The sequence below is a fragment of the Choloepus didactylus genome, chromosome 20, assembly GCF_015220235.1.
Source record: "Choloepus didactylus isolate mChoDid1 chromosome 20, mChoDid1.pri, whole genome shotgun sequence".
NCBI lineage: Eukaryota > Metazoa > Chordata > Mammalia > Pilosa > Megalonychidae > Choloepus > Choloepus didactylus.
The window spans coordinates 48,362,218-48,378,513 of NC_051326.1; the positions used below are offsets into that span (position 1 = coordinate 48,362,218).

At 34.7% G+C, this 16,296-nt stretch overlaps 1 protein-coding gene across 4 annotated transcripts in view; it reads left to right on the top strand.

Moving 5' to 3' along the window:
* Nucleotides 1-16,296, top strand: part of SNTG2 (syntrophin gamma 2) — a 509,625-nt gene that overhangs the window by 246,666 nt on the left and 246,663 nt on the right. For all 4 annotated transcript variants that reach the window (XM_037813401.1, XM_037813404.1, XM_037813402.1 and 1 more), the window contains exon 7: nt 13,329-13,416. In XM_037813401.1, the coding sequence (XP_037669329.1) occupies nt 13,329-13,416 (88 nt within the window). The remainder of the gene's footprint in view (nt 1-13,328; nt 13,417-16,296) is intronic.

Below are 16,296 nucleotides of genomic sequence, written 5' to 3' on the forward strand. Positions count from 1 at the left end.
GTTATTTCCATGATCGTAGAAAACCAAAAAAGGATCCACTGAAACCCAAATGTAGAGTGCTGAAAGTTGAAAATTGCCCGAAATCCGTCTCTTTCAGCCGTATTGCTTTGTTTGTTATCTGTAAGCCCATGACCTTGAATCCATCCAGTATGGCTCCATTTAATATTCCCATGCTCATTCAGATCAAAGGAGTTTTATTTTCTCATCATTGATTTAAGCATTTCCCTAGGTCTCATTATTCCTCTACCACCTTCCAAGAAGCAAACCTTGGGATCGTTCAACTCATCATGGTTCTTCCTTTGATCTGTTTCCAAATCCAGGCTCATTCCACAGTAACCTCAAACTGCCTCTTTCTCAATTGAGTGACACTTTGGACATTCTGTTCTGGGAATACTCACTGCCAAAGTTTTCTCCCTGGCTCTTCCATTCTTAGAAACTTTTATATGTTTTTCTGTTCATATCTGGATCAAAAATATTTTCATACTTCTTAAGGCTGCTTTGAGCTCTTTTACTTCCCATATTTCCTGCTCGTCTCTTACCCATTCATGCGGTGTTTTTCATTACTTCGTTACAATCTCATTGATGACATTCATCCACTAGTAATTATGTATATCATAAGCTTAGCCACTCACACTTTGCAAGGCAGCTGCAGTCATATTTTATCCAATCCTCATAAAAACTCTGGGAGAATGGATTATCCTCATTTTATAGGGGCATAATCTGGGGGTCTCAAAAGCACACAGCTGTTACACTTCAGATCTACATATCAAAAACAGATTTTCTCAAAATTGTATCATTTCACTTCTACTATAACAATATACTAAGCTCTTATATATATAGCAATAAAATAATTCATATCTTAAATACATAAACTTCATCAATCGATCTTCATTTATTAACTGCATAATAGAATATTTTGGTTGCATTCATGCTTCATGCATAATTACAGCATAGCTTATCTGAATTTTTAACAGTCTATATTAGGAATCACCAATGGGCTTCATACAATTATATTATCATCTGACTACTATTTAGGTATGTATATGCCAGGGATTATATCCTAGCTACCATTTCCAAATGAAATGCTGCTAGAGGGCAGAGCAATGATTGTATTTCTTCAAATTAACTAACAGCTACCACTGTTATTTCAAAGGCTATTTTAATGATAGCTGATAATCAACTAAGACATATTGTTATATGAGTATTATTTTAAAACATGTGAAGGGAATGAACCACCTTTAAAAAATTGTACCACCTATTTTTGAATGGCTTCTTAGCTTGAATTTTAAAGAAATATAATATGATTATGAATATAAATATAAATAGGAAAAACAAAAAGCACTAATAATGTTATGTTATTCCATTAATAATGGTTATACAGAGGGATCACTTTTCTGGAAAAATTAAACTAATTTATCTGAGGATATAAAGCAACCAAAATTGAATGATGCAAACTTAAGAAAATTAGCAGTATTTTGGGAATGGCATGAAAGCTTATAATGTTAAGTGAAGGAGCATTTGGTTTTCCACTAGCAACAACTTGTTCGTGTTTTAGGCAAAATCTGTGTAAAAGTTAAGTGGACATTAACTAATTGCATAGAGCAGAAAATCTAAGTTACTTAAGGAAGTAAAATGTGATTGATGTTGGAAATTATATCTGTGCCTCAGTGTAAATGATTGAAGACTAAACACATTTTCTTAACTTCAAACAGAAGTGACAATAAAGCAAGTTGGATACAATGTATATGAAAGCTAAAACAGAGTTGATGAGATACTAAAATAGGAACTTATGCCAAGTGCAGATGTTGCTTCTAGGTAGAAGGACTGTATTAAGATCAAATCCAGAGGACCTTTAGGAAATAGCTTTAAATACAAAAACGCATCTGGGGAATTCTGACAGAAATCAATCAAATGAATTAAAGTAGAAAAGTAAATTTACTTAAACTAAAGCCAAGAACTCATAAAAATTTCAAAGAATATTGATCATATGTAATATATCTTTATGCAATGTGAATGAGGAAATGAAAACCCCTAGGAAACTCTCTAGATTGTGAGCATAGTGAAATGTTATGGATAATAAGTGGAAGAAATTTTGAGGGTCTGATAATGTCACCCAGCTGGTAATGACCAGTAGAAGTTATCAACTGTAGCCTATCACCACAGTTCACCAAAGCTTGGGGATGACTTCTTACCAGAAGGTACTAGAGTAAATGCAATCTTTCCTTCATCTTTTAAGGGTGGATGACAACAAAAACACGAGTTTCTTTCTGAAAATATTTAATAAGATTATCTGTGGATTAATGTTAACAATTTAACAATATATAAAATGTTAAGTGAAGTTGTAAAATGCTTGTAGGAAAGTAAGATAAATGGAAAGAGTGAGAGAAGGATGATATAGATCATATAAAATAAATAAGACAAATTACATAAAAATAGAAAACATAAAATAAAATGATAGGAGCCTAGGCAATTGCCACTAAACTATTCTGTAATTTTTCTGGTTTTCTGATCAAATACCTATGGGTATCTAATGCATTATCACATTATATAAATTAAATTTATTGTAACATTAAATGTAAAGGGATGAATTCTCCCTGTCTAAAAAATGAATTCTCATATTGGGTCAGAAAGTTGGCCTTCCCCCTTTCCAATCCCTGCCACCACACAGACACATGCACACAGCCATATGCTATTATAAGAGAAATGCCAAATACGAGGGGAATCACAAGGTTAAAAGTAAAAGAGTAGGCAAAAATTTTAATGGCAAATGAAAATTAAATGGCTGTGTTCAAAGCATTTGGGGTCTGGCCCACATGGATTCTAATGTCAATGCCAACATATATTAGTTGTGTTGCCTTGATAGCAATCATACAATTGGAGGGCAAATGGTCAGACTCCAGATACATTTTATAAAGGTCATGCTGTGGGACTGAATGTGAGTTGTTAAAGAAAGAGAGGCTTTCAGAATGACTCCAAAATTTAGGTTTGAGAAATTAGTTTAATGGAAGAGCCAATTTTTGAGATGGGTAACACTGGGGCTGTAGATATAAAATTATGAGTCATAGTGTATACATGGTCTTGAGAGTGGGGCAATTAAAAGTAAGTATCTAGGAAGGCAATTTCCATACAGAGAAAAAAAGTCTGAGTACTGTTCCCTAGAAAATGCCCACATTTAGATTTTGGGAAGCAGAGCAGGATCATTAAGACAAAAAAAGAGCATTTGATGAAATAGGGAAAATCATGATGCTGCCCTATATGGGAAGCCAAAGTGCAAACATGTTAAAGAAATGAAGAGTGATACACTTTATCAAAAAGTTCTGAGAGGTCGATTTAGATGAAGGCTGAAAATTGATCATTCAGTTTTTCAATGCAGAGGCCAGTGGGGACCCTCAAAAGCATAGTTTTAGTGGAGTGATACAAGATGGCTCAAGAAAAATGAAAATTGAGGAAGTAGATGGATTATGTATAGCTACCATTTTAAGCATTTTGCTATAAAAGAGAACAGGCAGTTGACATTGTGGTTGCATATGGATGCTGGGTTAGGGGAGGTTGTTATAAAAGAGTGTACTGTGGCATGTTAGTGTTCCAAGGGGAACAGTTTTATCATAGAAGAAAGATATTAGTGGTATAGGAGAGATGGGGGATAATTGACTGTGCAAATATTTTAGAAAACTAGAAGGAATGAATTCCCAGGATCTTAGATAGGAGCAAGGAAAGTTCCTTTACTGCTATAAGAGAGAAAACAGACTATGGCTTCAGATGTGAGTAAGTGGTAGAATGGGGTTTGCAAATATAGGACATTTGTTTTTTTTTTTTTTTCTTTTCTTATTGAAATAAGACATATGATCAGTAACTGAAAGCAGGAAGGGGAAAAGTGGTGTTGCAGGTTTCAGTTGAGAGGAGAAATTGTGGCATCATCCTATTGATTAAAGGGGGAGTGACTAGACATGGAAATGTATGTTGCACTAAAAACCCACTTGAGATCAATGGTCGTGAAGATAGAGTAAGATAATTCAATCAAATTATAGGTTTTTGCAAACCTAGTTTTGCAGCCTGGGAGCAAGTGCAGAGTAAGAAAGAATTAGAGTTTTGACCAGTGTGTATGATACATGCCAGGCAAACTGATGATGATGAACATTGAATTTAAGTTCAATAAATAGGGCACTGAGAACATAGGCTGTGTAGTGACAACGTGGCTGGGTCAACAGTTTGGAAGTTGTGGTGTGCTTGAGACTTACCTGAGTGGGGATATGAAATAGCATGATGTGAAATAAAACCAGATCTGAGAGGCTCAAAATTGTAGGAAGCACTTTTAGTAAGGAGGGAGATATTTTTAAAGTACTTTGGAGCATGTAGCTGAGGTGGGGTGGACAATAAGATCTTTGGGGATGAGGAGATCAAGAAACTAAGAACCCAAGATAAAGGGTGGATACTAAAAATATAGGACATTGATACTGAAATTCTCAAGTATGATATATAGTGTTAGTGGAGAGACGGAGGAGGAGCTGTCAAAAGGTCAGTGGTGGTCTGCATAAGGGATATTAGGCTTAGTCAGAGAGTGTAAGTCTCAAAGCAGTTGGGTGTTTTAGGGAGGATGGATGTTGCCTACTTTATCTGCTGTACCAGGGATGCATATGTGAAAGAGAAACAACCAGCACTAAATTGAGAAGTGTGAGAGAAACAGGGTTCTCAGGCCATGACTTTTCTTTTTTAGAACAAACAAGTGGATGGAGCAATTAGAGAATTTTTAGCATATATGGGATTTTACTGATTAAAAGAAAAATTATTGATTAAAGTGGAGGCATTTGGGAGACTAGGAAGGGAAGAATGATGTGGTTGGGTTAAGGATATAAGAACTGATCTGGTAGTCTTGGACATCTTGTGACTGGGTTTACAGGATTGTAAGACATAAGATTAATCTGGTGATCTAAAAGTAGAAGATAGATAATCAGTTTTCATTATGGTTTCCTTGTGGAGACAGATTTCTTAGGCCATTTGTAGTGCTTGTTCCGCCAAGAATATGGGGAGCCCTGGGGTTGTCCCTTTCAATCATTGAAAGCCAGGGAAGGCCTAGGTGTTTCCAATATTTACTGTATCACAAATCAGCTAGGACATAAGTCTAGCAGCTTCTTTAAATGCATGTGAGATAAGGAAGTCTGGGTCTATGCAAGGAGGGCAAGCAAGTCATTGCCTAACACAGTGATTAACATTTAGATTTTGCTCAATGAATTTATGGGGAGTGAATGAATGAATGTATGAATGAATAAATTATGTTGTTGGGGTCAAATAAGGAAAAAACAGAACTTTGTCTATTTTTGGTAAATAATGAAATATGTGGACTAGTTATCCATGAAGATATAAACAGTAAACTGATACAAGAATTTAGGAATACTTGAGTGCATTTCTTTGAATGAAAATTAGATAGGTGGAACAAATTATTTATTAACAATATTCTCTAAAGAAAATTTGGAATGAATTTAAGATTTCTATTTGGGCCTTGAATAGTGGAAATATTTAGATAATGTACTGTGTAGTTAATGGTTAGCATAGTTCACGTAAATTCAGAGCATATGAAAGGATACCAAATAAGAGTGAAGATTTTCATGAAAATGCTTTTTGTATTTAGAGAAAATTTCAGGTCCAATGCAAGTAAGTTTCATATGAATACAAATACTTAACTCAAATATTGAAATAATACTGGCAATGAGAAAAATATTTTTAAAGAATGAATAATTTAATAAGCTGTTTAGTTTGTTTACTAGTGTAGTATTTAAATAGAACTGAGTTAAATTATTTTCCATAGAGAAGTACAATGTAGTTTTGTCTCTGTTTCGATAACAGTTTGTTTCAGGCCCTTGGAAAACCTCAGTTATGTACTCAGACTGGAAGTATAAGGTATACTTAACCTCCATCCCAGCCTGTTCCACAGGGCAATATGAACCAATGTTGCATTGCTCTGGAAGTTTATTGAAGAGTGTTAAGTTATAGTTCCAAGGACAGATATTTCATACTTCATTTGATAAAAGAGAAAGTAGTATACCTTAAGCAATTTTCTTTAAAACTCTTATTGCGCTGCATAAAAAGTTAGTGCTTCAAAGTTTCCTTTCCTAGCAAGAATATTTTGGTGCATTGTCCATTGAGTAGATACCCTTAACAGCACAAAATCATGTGGGAGCTCAGGGTAATGAATAAATTTAATGTCAAGCTCAAATGGCCCAGGTGCATAAACTGTTATATTTGTTGTAGAATACTTTTGTCTTTGCTGCTGACGATGCCACAAAATAATACTTTAATAATTTACAATAAAATGACTTATTTGTTCAGAATTTTCTGGTTTTAAAACTAAATTTAAGTGAGTATTCATGAGCTAAACCTTCCTTTATTCAATTAAATTCATATGAATGAAACATTTAAAATTTTGCATAGAAAAGAGGTAAATTAATTTTTACAAAATGTTTTAACACTAAATTTGCCAGTAACTAATTGAGGGCAAAATGATTAATGGCATTCTGACTAGAATGTGCCCTGGTGGCAGTAGAAGTTTCAAAATGAGATTCACATGTACTTGGCTTTATTGCCTAGTGCCGAACTTCTGTGCTTAGATTCTAAAATAGAAAAGTATTGAGAAAGAAAGCAAAAAAAATTGACAATTTTATGAAATATCAATGCCCATTTCCAAATTATATGTTTGTATATAATTTTCCATTTTTTTAAATTGACAGGTAACACTAATGAACAATATGAACTTAATGCCACTCTTTTACCATATGATCACATTGCCATGAAAGCAATAGCCATAATGTTAGAGTAAAATTAAAAATACAGATCTTTCCAAATCTTTCGTAAGGGATGTTTACATCCGAGCCTTTTTAATATGCAATTTTGTTATTGCTACAATCATGAGTTTGAAATGTCTCCTTCAGTAAATGTCCCTTTTCTTCTTAACTTCATTTAACAAGGCTTTCAATTCTGACATTTTGATATTCAGAAACTATGATTTTTTTTACATGGGTGTATTTGAAACATATTGTTACATGTAATTCTTTAAAAATTGCTGTAAGCAAATTTAGCTGTAATGAGACGTCACAGTTAATTTGGTCTATTTGATATTGCACAAAGAGAAGGTTGTTTGTCCAAAAATATTTTCTTAAATCATAATTGAATTTTAAAAGAGCATTAATTATAATTTAGAGTAACTTGAAAAACAACTAAAATAAAAAATATCATCACTCTTGAATATGTGGACCATTTTCATGTGAAGACACATATCCAGTGTAAGGCAGGACTGAGAAGTAGAAAGAGATGTGCGAGTATGCTTGCACTTGTCATCTTCAATGTAAGAAATAAACATTAATAAAATTAAAACTAAATTTTAATTTTATTTTAATAAAATTAAAATTAAAATTAATTTGCCTTAAGTTATGGAGAACTGCAAGAAGGGCAAGAATAGAGGGTAAAAATTTCAAAGCAATAGAAAGTATGAAAGATGAGATTAAAAAACAAAGAGAAAACATCAAAAATATAAGTGAAATATATAAAATATATATACCTTGTAAATCGAAATATAAAATGCTTATAGACATAGATCTTAATGAGCCTATTTTATCAATAAATGTGAGTGACTCTGTGCTAAGAATTGATTGGGGATAAAGGGGGCACGAGTGGCAGGAGGGAGGCCACTTAAATGCTATTGCAGTAGCTCCAGCAGGAGGGAACAGTGGTTTCTATCTGGGCTAAGGACCTGGGGAGATGTGATTGTATCTGTATTTATGAGGATGAGTACAACACTTTTGGCTGGAAGACTTGAAAATGGATTTGCCATTTTCTGACATGGAGAAAATCACAAAAATATCCTAACTGAGAAGAAAGAAAAGTAGCTTGATTTTAGATGTGTTACATTTAGGTTGTCAATTTAACATCTGAATGGGTTTCATGTAGGTAATTGTGAATATGAGTTAGCAGTCAGGAGAGGGGTCTGAGCTGGAGATAAAAACTTGTGCTTCATCAGTAGATGAAGTATTATGAAGCCATGAAACTGAATGAACTTGCCTAGGTAGCAGCCATTGAATGAGGAAACCATGCAAGGGTGATAAGCTGGAAGCCAAGTAAAGAAGCTATTTAAATGAAAGACAATGGTCAACTGTGCAAAGTACTTCCAAGAGATCTTAGAAGATGAGAACTCTGAGATTTGACTAAGATGTTTAGCCTCTTGGAGGTCATTGGTAATCTTGGAAATAACTTTTGGTGAGTAGTGTAAGCAAAAGTCTGATTTGGATGAGCCAAAAGGATAATGAGAGGAAAGGAAGAGAAGACAACAAATATACACTGTGATTTCAAGAAGTTTTGCTATGAAGAGGAAAAGAGAAATGGTATAGTAACTGAAGGGTGATGTAGGGTCAAGAAGATTTTTCTCTTTGTTTTTGTTTCGTTTTCTCCACCCCCACCCTGCACCAAGAAAGGAGAAATTATAGATATTTGTAGGGTCTGTTTGAGAAGGGAAAAATTATAGAGCAAGGAAGGACATTAATGGAGAAAGAGTCTTGAGAAGGTGAAACTGGTGAGGTCTAGTACAAATGAAAGGCTTTGCTTTCTCTGGGAAAGAGAACGTTCATCCTTAATATGGAAAGGAAGGTAGTAGATTAGAGAAGACAATACAGGTGTCAAGGTAGATGTGGGAGTTGGAGCTGTGGGAAGATCTCTTTCGATAACTTCTATTTTCCCAAGGTCAGCAGCTAAGTGGTGAATAGGAGAGGATATGTTGGAGCTTTATGCAGTAAGACAAGATAATTATCAACTAGAATGGGAGAGAAGAAGGATCAGAAAATTATGTTTTGATTATCAGGTGGCTCTGAGAATCTGTCATTGAAGGTGTATCAATCAGCATGATTAGGCTTTTCATTTTTTTTTTTTTTCTTTTTTTTGCTCTAGTGATTTTAGCTGTAAGCCTGCTGAAGTGGATTTGGTTGGAGAGTTGGATTTATGCATGATTGTGATTTGGCCAGACTGATAGAACAATATGAGGAAGGGGCCCAGGAATTAATGATGTATGCAGTTAAAGGATTATGCTGATGGGTCTTAGTATGTAAGCTGCCGAATAAAGAGGAAAGTGGGGGAAATTGGCACAGTAAGGGCTAAGAGAGAGAGCTGTTGGGATCAATGGACTATAAATTTGAGTGGGGTCAAAGAATTATGTGTGTGGAACTACTACAAGGAACAAGCTGGAAAGACAGGAATGGAAGTTGAATGTTTAATTTAAAATATGGAATGTTTGCAATGTTGATAATAACATATAAAATAAGACCATGAAAATGTCTTACTAAGGTAGGTAGAGGACAAGAGTGTAGAAGGAGAGGAGGCAAGGGAACAGTTAACTCGGGGTACTACATATACACACACACATTTTACTTATCAGTTAACTCGGGGTACTACACATACACACACTTGACTTATCTGTAAAGAGTTTAATGGCATGGCTGTTAAAAAAAATGACTCAATAAAGAAATGACTGATATCTGCAAGGAGAAAAAAATCAACAATTATACCTTTAACATATCTGTCTCAGAAACAAATGCATCAAGGAGGCAAAAATAAAAATAGAAGATTTGAATTGCACAATTATTAAACAAAAACTCAGGGTGTGTGTGTATGTGTGTGTTAATGTGTTCTTGTCCATATACATCCAATATAAAATTTACATTCCTTTTAAGAACATATGGAACATTCACGAGAATTGGCTGACCACCAAGGACGACAAAGAAGAAACATAATAATAAGCATAATGCATGCCATGTCCTCTAAAGAAAGTGAAATAACATTGCTTTTAAAAATGCCCACAATTCTGGAAAATTTTTAAATAGTTATATTTATATAAAAAAGAAAAGCTGAAAGAAAGACATAAAAAACTTATATGGCAATATTAAAACACTTCATATCAAAATTTGAGGCATAACTTAGCAGTACTCAGGAGATTAATAAATATGTTTATTAAAAAGCAACAAAGTTAAGAAAAGCCAGTTTCTCACCAAAAGAATTTTTTAAAAAAGAGCAGAGCAAATAAAAGGAAAAGAAATATTAAATATTAATGCATAAACTAAAAATAAAAAAATATTTTTTATAAAAATTAAAATTTTAGAAAATTTTTATTTTCTAAAAATAAGTGAGATTAATCAGTACCAAAAGAAGGGTCAAATGGCTTGAGTGGAATTTTTTAATATTTGGGAAAAAATTCCTTTAGAAGTTAAATCCTTTTTAAAAAAGAAATATACTCAATTTATCTCTAAAGAAAGAGTTTGATGGCATGATTGCTAAGTTAGAGGTTAGAAAACATTCTAAGTTTGCTATGTTTGAACAGAGTAGATGTTGAGTGGTGATTAGGAATGCAGTCATAAAGGTGGCAGGGAGCTTCTAGGAAAGGTGCCATAATTACTGATTTTAATTGGATTCAAAAAGCAATTATGTCTTGCTATGTGGTAGAAAAGGAGAATTGCCATATAAACTTGAAGAGTGGTATTAGGCTTGCTAATATCTGACAGTCTTACGGTAATGATTTGGGGATGGAGAAATAGTTTTGAAGTCATTTACTGAATTTAGTAGCATCAATGGACAATATTCAAATATATTTTAATGTACCTCATGCACACTTTGAATACATAAATAAATTTAGTGATGAAGCAAAAACCTTTGTCTCATACAGATATTTTGAAGTACAACAAATCAAGGCAGGGTAAACATTTGGGACTCGAAAAAACATAAGAAGTCAAAGCTAAATACAATCCTTAATTAAGTGTCTAACTTTTTCAGGTCACTCTGTCCCACACTTGAGAGACTTTTTGGTATTTGGACACAAAATTAACTTGTCCAATGTGATATCTTTTCAAGGACTTAGCCAACTAAGCTGAAGTATGAATTCATGTAAATACAAGAGTGGGTTTTTTAGGTTAATTAACCCTTACCAAGTTGGAGTTTTTATGATTCAAATCACATTTGTTCTCCAGAAAGTTTTGTGAAAGTCATTGAATAGATTTAATTGCTTCAGTTATTTAGGTAGATAGGTAGGTATAAGTGTGTGTGTGTGTGTGTGTGTGTGTGAGAGAGAGAGAGAGAGTATATATACACATGCACACTAATAAACACACATGCACACACTCTAACTCATTCTGTAAAGAATTTAAGGCAAAATGACCACAAGACAGATTAGTATAATTTAAAATGTGGCCCAAAACAGGGACTAGACTGTTTAGAAAGGAAAGCAGTACTTTTAGGAATGTGACATCAAGGAGTTGGACAAGTCTCAAATCTGTCCTCTTTAGATAATACTCTGGACTTTTAAAACTAAAATTAAATTGAACTCTTAGGACAACTAGGGAATTAACAAACAGGGATCCACTTACTAGAATGTGGCAAGCAAATGGTTGTCCTTTATAATCTTCCCCCTCCCTTACCCTCATACTATTCATAGGAGATAAGGGATTATTTAGAACAGGCTTTGCAGGATTATGGGTCCCTCCAGTACAGAAAGAGAGGATGTAGTTACACTGAGCTTATCTCAGACTCATCTTGGATTCCATTCATCAGAGAAGAGACTTTTTGTGCTTCTTGTTGTTGGTGACGAGAAACTAATTCAGATTGCTTACTTTACTGTAGGATTTTATTCAGGAATGGAGGATCGTCTTAGACGGATCCTCTAAATCTGAACTTTAATGCCTTCCTTGGGTCAGTCTGAGAATTACTTCTGTTCTTAGTCACTTTGTACGGCTAGATATTTGAACCCCAGATCCTATTAGATATTTGAAGACATGGTTGCAACCTCTGCTGGATATTTAGAGACTTGCACCTAACCATGAGTAAACAATAGTTCAGTAATTTCATTAACTCTGCCTAGCGCACAATTTATACCTAAAACAGCTGGTGAAAAGAGATGGCTTCAGAGACAGGAAGACCTGGGTTTTAGGAATGCCTCAGCTGCTTACTTACTGTATAGCCTTGGGAAATGTCATATGAAGATAATGTCATAGGATCACGTGGACTTAATATGTGTATACCCTCTAGGGCTTTTACACTCGGTCACTAGTAACAATAAAGAATGTTGGAAATGCTTGATGGAATTAGGGAAAGCCTTTCAGCAGTGGTTACACTGAACTGGGTCTGAAATTTTTAGTGGGATTTCATGAGGCATAGGCAAGGCCAAAAATTCTGCGGTCAAGGTATAAGTAAAGGCACAGAGATATTGAAATGCAAAGTATGCTATTTGCAAAGTACAGGGATTGCCTGTAATCAAGGGTCTGTTCAGTTTGGAGGACCTGGGGGAGACAGCAGGCAGTGGAGCTAGAAAGGTGATTGATGTTATATGTAAATGCCCTTGAATGACATAGAAAGATATTCAGATTTGATTCCCAAGGCCATGGGGAGCCTTTAATAATTTTTAATCCAGGCTATACCATACTCCTCCGAACTCCATCCAATATTTTAAAAAGCTGTTAACAAGTGCAATATACCAGGTGGTAGGTGGTGAATTTGGGAAGTGACACAAGAAATAAAGAGTCAAAAAACAAAGGGAGTAAAGGAGTTGAGAGGGGAATCTGCTCAAATTGTTGACAGGTTATATGTGTGGGTGAGGACACTGTTAGCTATTACTGTCCTTCAGTTAGAACGGAAGCAGAAGCATTATAGATGTGCATAATGTGGGATTGTAAGAAATTCTGATAAATTTCAGCTTCATAACATGTAGAATTTGTAGTATCCCAATCCAACTTACTTAAACAACAGTAAGTATACTTAGCACAAAAAGCTTCTTTGGGATGAAATAAAGAATGAAATACTATGTGTTTGTATGTGAAGTGACTAAAACCATGAATACAATTAGACCAACAGAAGTATGTCAAATCACATTAATGTCCATTCATTTCTTGGGAATTAAAATGCTATTTAAACCATGTAACTAATATTTGTAGGTGGTTATGTCAATGTTAATCCAGTTCACAGGAGTTTTGCCAATGTCTGAAAATTGACTGGTCATAATAATAAATTGATTTCTCATATGATTTTATCTGGTAGATTGCATTCATACAGTATTCAGAGAGCCTAATCTTAAGGTTAAAAATTAACAAACCTCTGCTGGTGTATACAGTATTTATGTAAATAAAGTACAGAAGTTCTTTAATTTGGGGGGTACACAGCCATTCTGTTATTATCCCAGTTTATGCCTACAAAATTTTCAGTGTTTCAAAGGTAATCCTTTTAACACTGAATTCTTGAGAAACAGATGAGGAGGGTAGGGATTTCATTTTTCTTTTTTATGGTAAAGTAGCTATTTTTTGTCATGTTGACAGGTGCATCTTTTGAGAAACGCTGGCGATGAAGTTACCATCACTGTTCAGTATCTCAGGGACGCGCCATCATTTCTGAAGCTCCCATTAGGTAAGAGGAAAAGGGAGAAATTCAAGGGTGCAATAGAATTTCCTTCCTTGCCACGTTATTTATCCAGATGATATAGCACTTACAGGAGTATAATTCTTTTCCTGAACATCTATTCAGAGAGATGAAAGATATAGATTGATACCACATTATGTGTTCCTAAGACATTCTTCATTTAATACATCAAGGTTTTTTAAATGAATGCATCTTCAGACTGCCACTTGTTGAATGTTTCTTCTTTAAAGTAAATTCACTTTGATTATTTCTATCTATTAATATGCAAACACAGAAATGATTTTTTATTTAAAAATCCATGTTTACTTAAGAAATTTTTTAAATAAAAGAGAAAATAATTAAATCTAAACTATGAAGTGCCCACCATGTTTTGATGTAGAGCTTGTAATTCTCTATTGTACTTGACTTATGATCTAGTTTGTAGTTATAAACCTTAGCTGTAAAATTCTTTAAGAAAAATAATTATCACCTTTAGTTATTTTATTCAGCTATCATCTTTTTTAAAATTTTCCCATTATCAGAATGGGTTGGTTTCACAACAAGAATTTACTGGCTTGCAGTTTCAGAGGCTGGAAGGCTTGCTCCTTCCTCCAGGACTGGCAGCATTCTCGCTGGCTGGTGGTCCTTGGGCTCCTTGGCATTCCCGTCACATGGCGATGTCATCTCCTTTCCCCTCTGGGTTCTGTTGACTTGCAGCTGTGGCTCTCTCTTCCCAAGTCTTTCAGTAACAGGATTAAAACCCATCCTGATTCAGTTGGTCACACTCTAACTAAAAATAACATTTTCAAAAGGTCACACCCACCAGAAAGTGGGTTAAGATGAATATTCGTGATTGTTCCCATCCCCGAGTCCTCTCTCATGCCCTCTTCTGAACCCATTGCTTACAGGCGCAAACCCTGATGGATATCTAACATCAGTAATTATGGACCTTCGCTGTTGGCTCTCAGAACGTTGAGATGTCCTTTAGCACATCTTCTGTCTTTCTGGATTAACATTACTATTTCTCAAATCCCCATGGGATATACCATAGTGCTATGCATATTCTTTCTTTCTATTTGAATTTTTTGTGGGGTTTTTTTTGGGGGGGGATGTGTGTGTACATAACTCAATTTACTACATCACAGTATGGATTGAGGGACTATTCTTTGTCTCCTTCTCAGGCACTGGTCTTGGCAATCAGAAAAGAGCTTTAATAAAAAGTCCAAGCTCACAAGGAGCTTATAATCCATTGGTGATTCCAGCACTTTAGAGCTTAATATAGCAATGGGAGGCAATCAGCCTCATAGCTAGATACATGGTTCATCACTTTGTTTTCAGTGGCCCTTCTTCTCATTTGTACTGTTTTTTTTTTTCCTTCCCTTCACCCATTGTTTCTCACATGTGAAAGAATACACCTTTTCCCAGCCCATCCTCCTTTCCTCTTCTCTAGCTGTTTTTTCCTTTCTCTCTCTTTTATTAATTTCCCCCTGTTGTTAATGCCTCCTTCCTTTACCGCCATAGTGGCCCCCGGTTTAGTTCTCTGTTATGGAGACCTCTAGTGGATCGAATCTGTTGCTGAATGATGATCGTGGAGCAGGGTTCACATGTGAAAAAAGGGGGCATTAAAATCATAGTCCTATTTCTACTTCCATCTTCATGACTAACCCAGAATAAATTAATTTCAGTTATTCCATTTTTTTCCTATCAGACCACAGTGGAATGGCTTTGTTTCTCACTATTTTTAGAAAAATTGATATTATTCCCATCACTATAAAAGTATATCGATAAAATTCACCACAGATTCTTCTTTTTAAAAGAACAACACCTCTAATAGGCAGAAAAACGTTAGCAGTTGATGAGAGTACCCAGTGGGCTCTAAGACAAAAAGAAGAAGAGTTATTGTGGAGTTATACATACAGTAAGATTAAGTATTTCCAAAGTATTAGAATTGGAAAATATTAAAAATCAGGTCAGAAGTTCAAATAGAAGAAATAATATGCACAGCATTGTGGGATATCCCATGGGAATCTGAGAAATGTTGATGTTAATCCAGAAAGACAGAAGATGTGCTAAAGGATATCTCAACGTTCTGAGAGCCAACAGGGAAGGCCCTTATTTACTGGTGTTAGATATCCATCAGGGTTTACACGCTTAAAAATGAGTTCAAATGAGGGCATCTGAGAAGACTCAGGGATGGGAGCAATACTAATGTTTACATATTCACTAACATGTAGCAAGATTGAAAAGGATGAAAATAAGGCAAGGTACTTCATAGATTAAAAAAAAAAAAAAGATGTAGTGGACTGAGAAAAGAGAAGGATGCATATATAAAAAATGAGGAGACGGCACATTTTATTTTTGCTTCCAAAAGGTAATTTCAAATTCTCCTCGTAATCAATTATACCAAATCCTTAGAGACCCTCGAAGGGAACTACTATGCAGATTTGAGCAGTTTGAATAGAGAAAGGAGATGAAACACAGTTGATAGAGATGAAAGGATTTTAAAGTTTGGGTGAAATGTGAAGGTTAGGACAAAGAAATATAAATAGAAAGTTTTAGCCTATCACAGCGGATATCTTAGTATTTGGACAATGAAGAAGGGCTAAGCAATACAGTCTTTCGATTTTACATCTCAGAATAAACACCTTAAAAAAATGATTGTAAGAAGAGATTAGTTGTTTCCTGTCACAGTCTGTTTTTTGTCGTTTTTCAAAAAAAAAATTATAAGACTGCATGAGCAAAAGGTTTATCAGGGTTTCAAAGTGATCCTACTTAGTAGAATTTAAAAAGCTCTAGTGTCAGTAAATGTTGAATGCTGATTTTCATTTCATATTATTTGGTTTTGTATAACTGTAAAGTGGTAAATTTATAGTGTTCTACCACCAGGCT